Here is a 13061-nt window from a genome sequence, read left to right on the forward strand (position 1 = left end):
TCCTAAACTAATCTGCTGGTTACAACTTCAAACAACGCTTAACAGATTGGCAGGAATGATTTTGCTTTTATAAATCATGTGACTCTGCAAATCCTATTTATATTTTCTAAGTGCCATTGACTTCACAAGAGATTCCAGGATTTTCCCTACTGCTGATGTCAGGCTAATTGATCTCTGGTTCCTTGTTTTCTCCCCCCTCCTTTCAAACAATTAGATGACCAGTGTAATGTGGAACAATATGGATTGTAGGTTGCCAGCTGGTGCTGAGCTGATACCAATCTGAGGCAGTGCCACTTCTTGCCGCTCAGTACTGTGTCCCAAGGATACTCTGCACTGCTGGCTGAATTATGTAGCCCTGTAATTCCCACCAATGTATACTGGGACTTGGTACAGGCCCATCTGCAAGGGCTTAGAATGAGATGCCCTTTGCAGTCAGTAAACTTGTTAACACTCATTGCTAAGACTGGCACCCCCAAAATACAGGTTCTAAAACAATTTCTAGACTTTGAAGAAAAAAACATGACCAAAAGAAAATAAACTTGTGACTTCAAACACTGTGACGGGGGAAGTATAAGCAATTCTAGATAGAATAGAAATCAATATTGTATTCTTGAGTTTTGCATCCGAATGAAGTGAGCAAAAGCAGGTGTTTCATTGTAAAGGGGAATTGATTAACTCAGGGCCAGTTGTCAATCAGTATCCTGATGGGATGTCCCCTCCCCAGACGGAGCACGTCTATCGGCAATAACATCAGCTGCCATCTTCTCCAATTTGTCAGTTGGAATCAGGGACATGAACTCTACTTGGTTCTTTCTTTGGCTCACAGGTTCTGAGGTGAAGTTTAGCCTCCTTATTAAACACTTTATTTAATCAGATGCTTTATGATTCAGTGAAGACTTACATAATTAAAAGGCATGCAGTAGTATGGACAGAAGACAGATCAAAGGTCAAGAAGCAGGGTAGAGCCGTTAATGGATGACGGCACACTGGAGAGGTGCAGTGTTATCCCTCAGGGTTCAATGTGGACACCATTGATGTTCGCAGTGTACAAAAATAGATGTTAGAAGCAACATTACAAAAGTTGTAGGTGAAACAAAAAAAAAGCAATTGAAAAGGCATTTAGGATGTTGTTGTAAATAAGGGCACAAACAGCAGCAATGATAAGTGTGCATAAACCTTCAGGTGGATCCCAGTTACCATATTGAATCTTTTATACTAAAATAAAAAAAATGTTAGAAATGCTCAGCAAACCAGGCAGCATCAATGGAGCATCAGCATTTGAGGTTGATGACCTGTATCAGAAGTGTGTTTGCACTGCTTGTTTTAGGGAGGATGTCAAGGCTGCAGGGAGAGTTCAGATGTGATTCACGAGGTTGGCTCAAAGGAGAGGAGCTCCAGTTGTAAATGGCAACAGAGAGAAGTTGTTACATAGAAAAAAAGTTAAAATGGATATTTCAGTGAGGCATTGAAGGTTGCAAGGGTTGGGGATAAAACATCCTATCAGGAATGGATCTAAAGGGAGAACTCTTCCAATGGTCCACTACAAAAGTGACGGACAGAATGATTGCCACCTGTGCCGTCTAACACAGGATTTGATGGTGGCTTGTCATTTCCTCAGGGGTTCTACTGTAATCATGCGTTGCCTGCAGGCAATATTTAGGCTGATGTCTCAAAGCATTAACAACCAAGATCTGCTGACAGCTTTGTTTCCAGATCCCCTCTCCTTCATAAGCACATGTGGACAATTGTGTACTCACAAAAACATTCCAAGTCTTTCCCAGCCAGAAGCCCTGGATGAACCAGGAGATGTGTAATCTGCTGAGGGCTAGATCTGTGGAGTTTAGGGCTGGCGACCCAGAGTCATGTAAGAAGTCCAGCTATGATCTCCAGAAGGCCACTGCGAGTCCAAAGGAGCAATTTCGGACTAAGCTGGAATCACAGACGGATGTTCAACACCTGTGGCAGGGCTTGCACAATATTACCTCTGATAAGGCGAGATTGGTTGGCACAACTGGCTATGACCCATCACTCCCAGATGAGCTCAATGCCCTTTATACACGCTTTGATAGGGAGAACTATGACACACGCACACAAGCCCCCACATCTCCGGATGACCCTGTAATAGTCTCTGAGGCTGACGTCCAGGCATCCTTCAAGAGTATGAACCTACGAAAGGCGTCTGGTCCAGACTGCATACCCGGCCCAGTGAGGATCGGTAACAACACCTCCTCCTCAATGACCATCAACACAGGTGCACCTCAAGGCTGCATGCTCAGCCCCTTGCTCTACTCACTATACATACATGACTACGTGGCTCAGCACAGCTCCAATGCCATCTTCAACTTCCAACAGTGGTGTCGTTGGTGGTGACTCCAGGAGATGATGAGCCAGCTTACTGGAACGAGATAGGACATCTGGTTGAGTTGTGCTGAAACATCAACCTCTCGCTCAATGTCAGTAAAACGAAAGAGCTGATTGTTGGCTTCAGGAAGGGGAAGGAGGGCGAACATGCACCAGTCTACATTGGGGGATCAGCAGCTTTAAATTCCTGGGCATTAACATATCAGATGACCTGTCCTGGGTCCAGCACATAGATGCAATCACAGGGAAGGCGCGCCAGTGTCTTTGCTTTCTTAGGAGGTTCGGCTTGTTCCGAACATTCTAACTAACTACTACAGATGTACTGTTGAAGGTGTCCTAACTGGTTGCATCATGATCTGAACAGCCATTCAAATGCGCAGGAATGCAAGAAGCTGCAGAGAGTAGTGGACTCAGCCCGATACATCATGGGCACAACCCTCCCCATCATTGGTAGTGTTTACAGGAGTTGCTGTCTCGAGAAGGCAACATTTATCATCAAAGATCCCCACCATCTGGGCCATGCCATCTTCTTGCAGCTACCATTGGCCAGGAGGTACAGAAGCCTGAAGTTCCACACCACCAGGTTTAAGAACAGCTACTTCCCTTCAACCATTCGGTTCTTGAACCAACCAGCACAACCCTAATCACTACAACACTATGACCATTTTGATCACTTTGCACTAAAATGGACTTTGTGGTTTTTTTGCTCTACTTGTGTTCTTTGTTGTAAAAGTTGTGTTTGTTTTTCTTGTGAATGCTGTTTATCTGATGCTCTGTGCCTGTGATGCTGCTGCAAGTAAGTTTTTCATTGCAGCTGTGCACACATGGACTTGTGTATATGACAATAAACTCGACTTTGACTTTAACCCAATACCACCTCTTAGTGATCAGGTCACTCCTGTTTACATCAAGGGTGCTGAGGTTGAGAGGGTTTCTAGGACTGAACATCATTGATAACCTGTCCTGGTCCAACCACATAGACACCATGGCTAAGAAAGTTCACCAGCGCCTCTGCTTCCTCAGGAGGCTAAAGAAATTCAGCATGTCCCCGTTGATCCTCACCAATTTTTATCCATGCACCATAGAAAGTATCCTATTCAGATGCATCTTGGCTTGGTATGGGAACTGCTCTCAGAGACTGCAAGAAATTGCAGAGAGTTGTGGACACAGCTCAGCGCATCACGGAAACTAGTCTTCCCTCCGTGGACTCTGTTTACACTTCTCTCTGCCTCGGTAAAGCAGCCAGCATAATCAAAGGCCCCACCCACCCCGGACATTCTCTCTCCTCCCCTCTCCCATTGGGCAGAAAATACAAAAACCTCAAAGCAGTTACCACCAGGCTCAAGGACAGCTTCTATCCCGCTGTTATGATTATTGAATGGTCTTCTTGTACGATAGGATGTACTCTTGACCTCAAAATCTACCTCGTCATGGCCTTGCACCTTATTGTCTACCTGCACTGCACTTTCTCTGTTACACTTTATTCTGCATTCTGTTATTGTTTTCCCTTGTACTACCTCAATGCACTGTTGTAATAAAATGATCTGTATGGATGGCATGCAAAACAAAGTTTTTCACTGCATCTTGGTACATGTGACAATAATAGACCAATTTAATTTTTAAAATTTTTTAATTTTTTAAAATTTTTTTTATTTACAGTGTGATAACAGGCCCTTCTGGCCCAACGAGTCCGTGCCGCCCGTTTTAAACCCAAATTAACCTACCCGTACGTCTTTGCAATGTGGGAGGAAACCCACGCAGACACGGGAGAACGTACAAACTCCTTACGGACAGTGACGGGAATCGAACCCCGATCGCTGGCGCTGTAATAGCGTCACGCTAACCACTACGCTACCATGCTGCTACCAGTTTACCTTATGCCCTTGCAGTCATCACTGTACTTTTACCTTTTGTCATTTGAGAATGCCCTTGGTGGCACTCTGGGCAGTATAACTCAGCCAGTCCTGTTGCTGGGCATGCACACGTGCCGTATGGTGGAACTGACTCTGCCTTCTACTACAGTGCCACATGATAACAAATGTGTTTGATAGGTCCATCTAAAGGGAGTTTTACTCTGTGTCCAACCATGCTGTTTCTGCCTGAGGTGTGTTTGATCAACCAGTACAGAGTAAACTTCACTGCTTTCTTAGGGTAGGGAAGTCTAAAACTAGAGGGCATAGGCTTAAGGTGAGAAGGGAAAGATTTAAAGGGGACCTGAGGGGCAAGTTTTTCACGCAGAGGGTGGTGGGTATGTGGAATGAGCTGCCAGAGGAAGTGGTAGAGGTGGGAACAATAACAACATTTAAAAGACATTTGGACAGATGCATGGATAGGAAAGGTCTGGGGGAATACAGGCCACACACAGGCAAATGGGACTAGATCAGGCAGGCACCTTGATCGGCATGGACAAGTTGGGCCAAAGGGCCTGTTTGCGTGCTGTATAACTCCATGACTCTGTGTGTAGCCAGAGTTATTCCAGGTGTGGGGTGTGTTTAGTGAGACAGAACAGAGAGGCCTTTATCCTGTGTCTAACCCATTCTATGTTTAATGGGACGAAGTAGAGGATGCTTGATGCTGTTTCATAACCCTGCTGTTCTTGATCTATGAGTGATTAGTAAGCTACTGTAGTGGGAATTGTATTCTGCAGCCAGTTCATGCTGGGAATCGTTCATGCTGACACTGGTTGCTTGATGTGGAATGTACCCCATTGCCAGCACTCCATACCTCACCGATGAACACCCGTCGTTCAGTGGTTGAGGCTGGCAGAGCAGGGTGGAGGGTGATGGTGTAGAAATGTGACAGAATGGTGGGTAGGGGAGGAAGGAGAGATGGAGGAGGGTGTGCAGGGGAGGCTGGGTGGTACAGGAGAGCAGGGAATGGGTGTGTATTGGATTTGGATGGAAGATGATTGGGAAGTGGTGAAGTTGAAGGTGGGGTGGGGGAGGAGGGTACTGGTGATGATTGAAGCTGGTAGCAAATGTGAGCATGCCAGTGGTGTTGTGTATTGAATCACTGACTCTTGGATCACATTTCCCACCCAACAGGAGACTGCTGAGGACCTTCACTCTCTCGACAGCTGTGAGTACATCTGGGAGGCCGGTGTGGGCTTTGCCCATTCACCTCCTCACAGCCACATCCATGACATGAACAGGTGAGGACATAGAAGCAACACTGCTCAATGCGACAACAATTGTAGCCCTGGTTTGATCGTTGCCCTTCCTCCTCACCTCACTGCAACCTCCTGTGGTTGTTGCTGGACTGGGCCGAGGGTGGACCTGGCTGAGGGCTGAGGCTGGATCTGGTCGAGAGTGGATCTGGCCGTCAGTTCCAAGGCAAGTTGGCATATTGTGTATTTAGACTTTCAAAAGGCCTTTGATAAGGTGCCTCACAAGAGACTGATTAATAAGATGAGAGGTCATGGAATTACGGGTAGGATAACAGAATGGGTGGAGCATTGGCTGGTTGACAGGAAGCAAAGAGTGGAAATAAAAGGATCTCGTTCTGGTTGGTTACCGGTTACTAGTGGTGTGCCGCAGGGGTCGGTGTTGGGACCGCTCCTTTTTACCTTGTACATTAACGATTTGGATGATGGAATAAATGGTTTCGTGGCTAAGTTTGCGGATGACACCAAGATAGGGGGAGGAGTAGGGAGTATTGAAGAGATAGGAAGGTTGCAGAGGGACCTAGACAGTTTAGGAGAATGGGCAAGGAAATGGCAGATGAGATTCAATGTGGGGAAATGTGTAGTTGTACACTTTGGAAGCAGAAATAAACGGGCAGATTATTATCTAGGAGGAGAGAAAATCCAAAGCACGGAAGTACAAAGGGACTTGGGGGTACTCGTGCAGGAAACCTTAAAGGTTAACCACCAGGTCGGATCGGTGGTAAAGAAAGCGAATGCTATGTTGGCAGTCATTTCGAGAGGTATAGTGTATAAAAGTAAGGAAGTGTTGATGAGGCTCTACGGGGCACTAGTGAGGCCTCATTTGGAATATTGTGCGCAGTTTTGGGCCCCACATCTTAGGAAGGATGTGTTGACGTTGGAGAGGGTTCAGAGGAGATTTACGAGGATGATTCCAGGAATGAAAGGGCTTAGGTATGAGGAGCATTTGTCGGCTCTTGGACTGTACTCGCTGGAGTACAGAAGAATGAGAGGGGACCTCATAGCGACATTTAAAATGGTGATAGAAAAGGACAGAGTAAATGTGGCTAGGCTGTTTCCCTTGGTGGGTGAGTCCAGGACCAGAGGGCACAATCTTAGAATTAGAGGGTACAGTTTCAAAACAGAGATGAGGAAAAATTTCTTTAGCCAGAGGGTGGTGAATTTGTGGAACTCCTTGCCACATACAGCAGTGGAGGCCAGATCAGTGGGGGCGTTCAAGGAGGTGATAGATAGATATCTAAATAGTCAGGATATCAAGGCCGGAAATTGGGATTAGAATAGTTTTTTTTTCTTCTTCCCCCATTCCCCATTTCTCATTTCTATTTCCCTTGGAGCAGACTCGATGGGCCGAATGGCCTGCTTCTGCTCCCTTGTCTTGTGATATTGGATCCAAAATTGGCTTGTTAGTAGAAGATGGTGGAGGGTTGGGAGGGTGGAAGTTTTGTGACTGGAAGCCTGTGACCACAGGAATCGGTGCTGGGTCGCTTGCTGTTCGTTATGTACATTAACGACTTAGATTTGAATGAAGAACGAATGATTGGTAAGTTTGCAGACGACACAGATATTGGTGGTGCCTTTGGGAAAATGGAGGGTAGTGCTCGGCTACAGCATGATGTTGATCAACCGGTAATACGGAAAAGTAACAGCAGGTGAAATTTAATCCTGATAAATGCAAAGTGATGCATTTTGTGGGGAGGGTAAAATGTACACCATAAGTGGTCAGGCCTTGGGGAGAATTGGGGAACAGAGGGACCTCAGTGTACAAGTCCAAGGACCCCTGAAGCTGGCAGCACAATATGAAGAAGGCATAGCAGATACTTGCGTTCATTAGCCAGGGCATAGAATATAAAAGCAGCAAAGTCTTGGTAGAACTTGATAAAACATTGGTTAGATCAGGGCTGGAGTAATGCGTGCATTTCTGGTCACCACACGATGGGAAGGGTGTGATTGTATTGGAGAAGGTGCAGAGGAGATTCACCAGGATGTTGCCTGGGCTGGAGCATTTCAGTAATGAGGAGAGACTGGACAGGCTGGGTCTGTTTTCTTTGGAGCAGAGGAGACTGAGGAAGAATCTGATAAAGGCATCCCAAATTATGACTTGCATTGATAGTAAAAAACTTCTCCCCACGGCAGGGATGTCTGAGACCAGAGGGCATCGATTTAACCTGCGGAGCAATAAATGCAGAGGGGATCTGAGGGGAGAAACATAGAACATAGAAAAACTACAGCACAGTTCAGACCCTTCGGCCCACAAAGCTGTGCCGAATATGTCCCTACCCTAGAAATTACTAGGCTTACCCATAGCCCTCTATTTTTCTCAGCTCCATGTACCTATCTAACAGTCTCTTGAAAGACCCTATCGTATCCGCCTCCACCACCATTGCCAGCAGCCCATTCCATGCACTCACCACTCTCTGAGTAAAAAACTTACCCCTGACATCTCCTCTATACCTACTCCCCAGCATCTTAAACCTGTGTCCTCTTGTGGCCACCATTTCAGCCCTGGGGAAAAGCCTCTGACTATCTACCCGATCAATACCTCTCATCATCTTATATACCTCTATCAGGTCTCCCCTCATCCTCCATCACTCCAAGGAGAAAAGGCCGAGTTCTCTCAACCTGCATTCATAAGGCATGCTCTGCATTCCAGGCAGCATCCTTGTAAATCTCCTCTGCACCCTTTCTATGGCTTCCACATCCTTCCTGTAGTGAGGCGACTAGAACTGAGCACAATACTCCAAGTGGGGTCTGACCAGGGACGTATATAGCTGCAACAATACCTCTCGGCTCCTAAATTCAATTCCCCGATTGATGAAGGACAATACACCATATGCCTTCTTAACCACAGAGTCAACCTGCGCAGCCGCTTTGAGCGTCCTGTGGACTCAGACCCCAAGATCCCTCTGATCCTCCACACTGCCAAGAGTCCTACCATTAATACTATATTCCGCCATCATGTTTGACCTACCAAAATGAACCACTTCACACTTATCTGGGTTGAACTGCATCTGCCACTTCTCAGCCCAACTTTGCATCCTATCTATGTCCCTCTGTAACCTCTGACAGCCCTCTATACTATCCACAACACCCCCAACCTTCGTGTCATCCGCAAACTTACTAACCCACCCCTCCACTTCCTCATCCAGGTTGTTTATAAAAATCACAAAGAGTAAGGGTCCCAGTACAGATTCCTGAGGTACACCACTGGTCACCAAACTCCATGCAGAATACGACCCTTCAACAACCACTCTTTGCCTTCTGTGGGCCAGCCAGTTCTGGATCCACACTGCAATATCCCCTTGGATCCCATGTCTCCTCACCTTCTCCATAAGCCTTGCATGGGGTACCTTATCAAACGCTTTGCTGAAATCCATATACACTACATCTACTGCTCTCCCTTCATCGTTGTGTTTAGTCACATCCTCAAAAAATTCAATCAGGCTCGTAAGGCAGGACCTGCCCTTGACAAAGCCATGCTGACTATTCCTAATCATATTATACCTCTCCAAATGTTCATAAATCCTGCCTCTCAGGATCTTCTCCATCTGCTTACCAACCACTGAAGTAAGACTCACCGGTCTAATATTCCCTGGGCTAATCCTACTCCCCTTCTTGAATAAGGGAACAACATCCGTAACCCTCCAATCTTCCGGAGCCTCTGCTGTCTCCATCGCCGATGCAAAGATCATCGTCAGAGTCTCCGCAATCTCTTCCCTTGCTTCCCACAGCAGCCTCGGGTACATCTCATCCGGTCCCGGTGACTTATCCAACTTGATGCTTTCCAAAAGTTCCAGCACCTCCTCTTTCCTAATATGTACATGCTCAAGCTTTTCAGCCCCCTGCAAGTCCCCACTACAATCCCCCAGGTCTTTTTCTGTAGTGAATACTGACGTAAAGTATTCATTAAGTACCTCCGTCATTTCTTCTGGATTGATACACACTTACCCACTACTGCACTTGATAGGCCCTATCCTTTCGCATCTTATCCTCTTGCTCTTCACATACTTGTAGAATGCCTTGGGGTTTTCCTTAATCCTGCCTGCCAAGGCCTTACACTCTTCCAGATCGCTAACATTTACCTAGCGCTCTGAACTTTTTGTAAGCTTTTCTTTTCCTTTTGACTAGATTTATTATAGCCTTTGTACATCACGGTTCCTGTATCCTCTCGTGACTCCCGTCTCATTGGAACATGTCTATGCAGAACTCCACACAAATACCCCCTGAATATTTGCCACATTTCTTATGTACTTTTCCCTGAGAACATTTGTTCCCAATTTAATCCTCCAATTTCCTGCCTAAGAGCCTCATAATTCCCTTTACTCCAAGTAAACACCTTTCTAGCCTGTCTGTTCCTATCTCTCTCCAGTGCTAACGTAAAGGAGATAGAATTATGATCACTATCACCAAAATGTTCACCCACTGAGAGATCTGACACCTGACCAGGTTCATTTCCCAATATCAAATCAAGCACAGCCTCTCCTCTTGTAGGCCTATCTACATACTGTGTCAAGAACCCTTCCTGAACACACCTAACAAACTCCACCCCATCTAAACCCCTCACTGTCTGGAGATGCCAATCGATGTTTGGGAAATTAAAATCCCCCATCACAGCAACTCTGTTATTGTCACGCCTTTCTAGGATCTGCTTCCCTATCTGCTCCTCAATAACCCTGTCACTATTGGGCGGCCTATAAAAAAACACCCAGTAAAGTTATTGACCCCTTCCTGTTCCTAACCTCTACCCACAGAGACTCCGTAGACAGTTCGTCCACGACGTCCACCTTTTCCACAGCCGTGACACTATCTCTGATCAACAGTGCCACTCCCCCACCTCTTTTGCCTCCCTCCCTGTCCTTTCTGAAACATCTAAAACCCGGCACTTGAAGCAACCATTCCAGCCCCAGAGCCATCCAAGTCTCTGTAATGGCCACCACATCATAGCTCCAAGCATTTATTCAAGCTCCAAGCTCTAATACACTGCCTCAGGAGGTGGTGGAGGCAGAGACCCTCACAACATTTAAGAAATACCTGAAGGCATTAGAAGGCTCCAACCACGTGCTGGTAAACGGGATGTCTACTCGACGGTCAATGTGGACATGGTGGGCCGAAGGGCCTTTTTCTGTGTAGTGTGACTCCGTAGCTGGAGCAGAGGAGCCAGTGGCTGGAGCAGCAGCAGTGGGCTCCTCAACTGTTAGTCAGAACTGAACCCAGATCCCTAGCCTGCCTTACACAGAGGTAATTCTAATTGTCAGAGGTGCTCCCCCCGACTCCCACAGTGTTCTGGAGCTGTACCTGCCGACTCCCACAGTGTTCTGGAGCTGCTCCCGCCGACTCCCACAGTGTTCTGGAGCTGCTCCCGCCGACTCCCACAGTGTTCTGGAGCTGCTCCCGCCGACTCCCACAGTGTTCTGGAGCTGCTCCCGCCGACTCCCACAGTGTTCTGGAGCTGCTCCCGCCGACTCCCACAGTGTTCTGGAGCTGCTCCCGCCGACTCCCACAGTGTTCTGGAGCTGCTCCCGCCGACTCCCACAGTGTTCTGGAGCTGCTCCCGCCGACTCCCACAGTGTTCTGGAGCTGCTCCCGCCGACTCCCACAGTGTTCTGGAGCTGCTCCCGCCGACTCCCACAGTGTTCTGGAGCTGCTCCCGCCGACTCCCACAGTGTTCTGGAGCTGCTCCCGCCGACTCCCACAGTGTTCTGGAGCTGCTCCCGCCGACTCCCACAGTGTTCTGGAGCTGCTCCCGCCGACTCCCACAGTGTTCTGGAGCTGCACACTGGGTAGTGATCGGGAAAGAACCTCTCTGCACCCTCTCCACCCCACCCAACCCCAGCCAATCAGTGACGCTCTCGTCCTCATCTGGGACCTCTACTTTTCGTGATATTTGTTAATGACTTGGATGAGGGGGTGGAAGGGTGGGTTAGCAAGTTTGCAGACGACACGAAGGTCGGTGGTGTTGTGGATAGTGTGGAGGGCTGTCGAAGCTTGCAGAGGGATATTGATTGGATGCAGAGCTGGGCTGACAAGTGGCAGATGGAGTTCAATCTGGAGAAGTGAAAGGTGGTACACTTTGGTATTGGTTTATTATTGTCACTTGTACCGAGGTGCAGTGAAAAACTTGTCTTGCAAACCGATCGTACAGGTCAATTCATTACACAGTGCAGTTACATTGAGTTAGTACAAAGTGCATTGATGTAGTACAGGTAAAAACAATAACAGTACAGAGTAAAGTGTCACAGCTAAAGAGAAAGTGCAGTGCAATTTGGTGCAAGGTCACAACAAGGTAGATCGCAAGGTCATAGTCCATCTCATTGTATAACGGAACCATTCCATAGTCTTATCACAGAAGGTTAGAAGCTGTCCTTAAGTCTGGCGGTATGTGCCCTCAGGCACCTGTATCTTCTACCCGATGGAAGAGGAGAGAAGAGAGAATGTCCCAGGTGGGTGGGGTCTTTGATTATGCTGGCTGCTATACCAAGACAACGAGAGGTAAAGACAGAGTCCAAGGAGGGGAGGCTGGTCTCCGTGATGCGCTGGGCTGTGTCCACAACTCTCTGCAGCTTCTTGCGGTCCTGGGCAGAGCAGTTGCCGTACTAAGCCGTGATACATCCAGATAGGATGCTTTCTATGGTGCGTCAGTAAGAGTTGGTGAGAGTCAAAGGGGACAAACCAAATTTCTTTAGCCTCCTGAGGAAGTAGAGGTGCTGGTGAGCTTTCTTGGCTGTGTCATCTATGTGATTTGCCCAGGACAGGACAAACTCCAAGGCAGAGTACAAGGTTAATGGCAGGATACTGGGTAGTGTGGAGGAGCAGAGGGATCTGGGGGTTCGTATCCACAGATCCCTGAAAGTTGCCTCACAGGTGGGATAGGGTAGTTAAGAAAGCTTATGGGATGTTGGCTTTCATAAGTCGTGGGATCGAGTTTAAGAGTCGCAAGGTAATGATGCAGCTCTACAAAACTCTGGTTAGACCACACTTAGAGTACTGTGTCCAGTTCTGGTCGCCTCAGTATAGGAAGGATGTGGAAGCGTTGGAAAGGGTGCAGAGGAGATTTACCAGGATGCTGCCTGGATTAGAGAGTATGGATTATGAGGAGAGACTAAAGGAGCTAGGGCTTTATTCATTGGAGAGAAGGAGGATGAGGGGAGACATGATAGGGGTGTACAAGATATTGAGAGGAATAGATAGAGTGGACAGCCAGCGCCTCTTTCCCAGGGCGCCTATGGTCAATACAAGAGGGCATGGCTTTAAAGTAATGGGTGGGAAGTTCAAGGGAGATATCAGAGGGAGGTTTTTCACCCAGAGAGTGGTTGGGGCATGGAGTGCGCTGCCTGGGGTGGTGGTGGAGGCAGGTACATTGGACAAGTTCAAGAGATTGTTAGATAAGCATATGGAGGAATTTAAAATAGGAGGATATGTGGGAGGAAGGGGTTAGATAGTCTTAGGCGTGGTTCAAAGGTCGGCACAACATTGTGGGCCAAAGGGCCTGTATTGTGCTGTATTGTCCTATGTTCTCTGGTAATCCTGCTCCGTTTTGTTC

At 47.4% G+C, this 13061-nt stretch overlaps 1 protein-coding gene across 1 annotated transcript in view; it reads left to right on the forward strand.

Moving 5' to 3' along the window:
* The window catches only part of LOC127579785 (protein HID1), a 135830-nt gene that overhangs the window by 54744 nt on the left and 68025 nt on the right, over positions 1-13061 (forward strand). Inside the window, exon 5 of the mRNA XM_052032713.1 lies at positions 5406-5512. Coding sequence (XP_051888673.1) covers positions 5406-5512 — 107 coding nt within the window. The remainder of the gene's footprint in view (positions 1-5405; positions 5513-13061) is intronic.

This window comes from Pristis pectinata, chromosome 18, assembly GCF_009764475.1.
Source record: "Pristis pectinata isolate sPriPec2 chromosome 18, sPriPec2.1.pri, whole genome shotgun sequence".
Classification (NCBI taxonomy): domain Eukaryota; kingdom Metazoa; phylum Chordata; class Chondrichthyes; order Rhinopristiformes; family Pristidae; genus Pristis; species Pristis pectinata.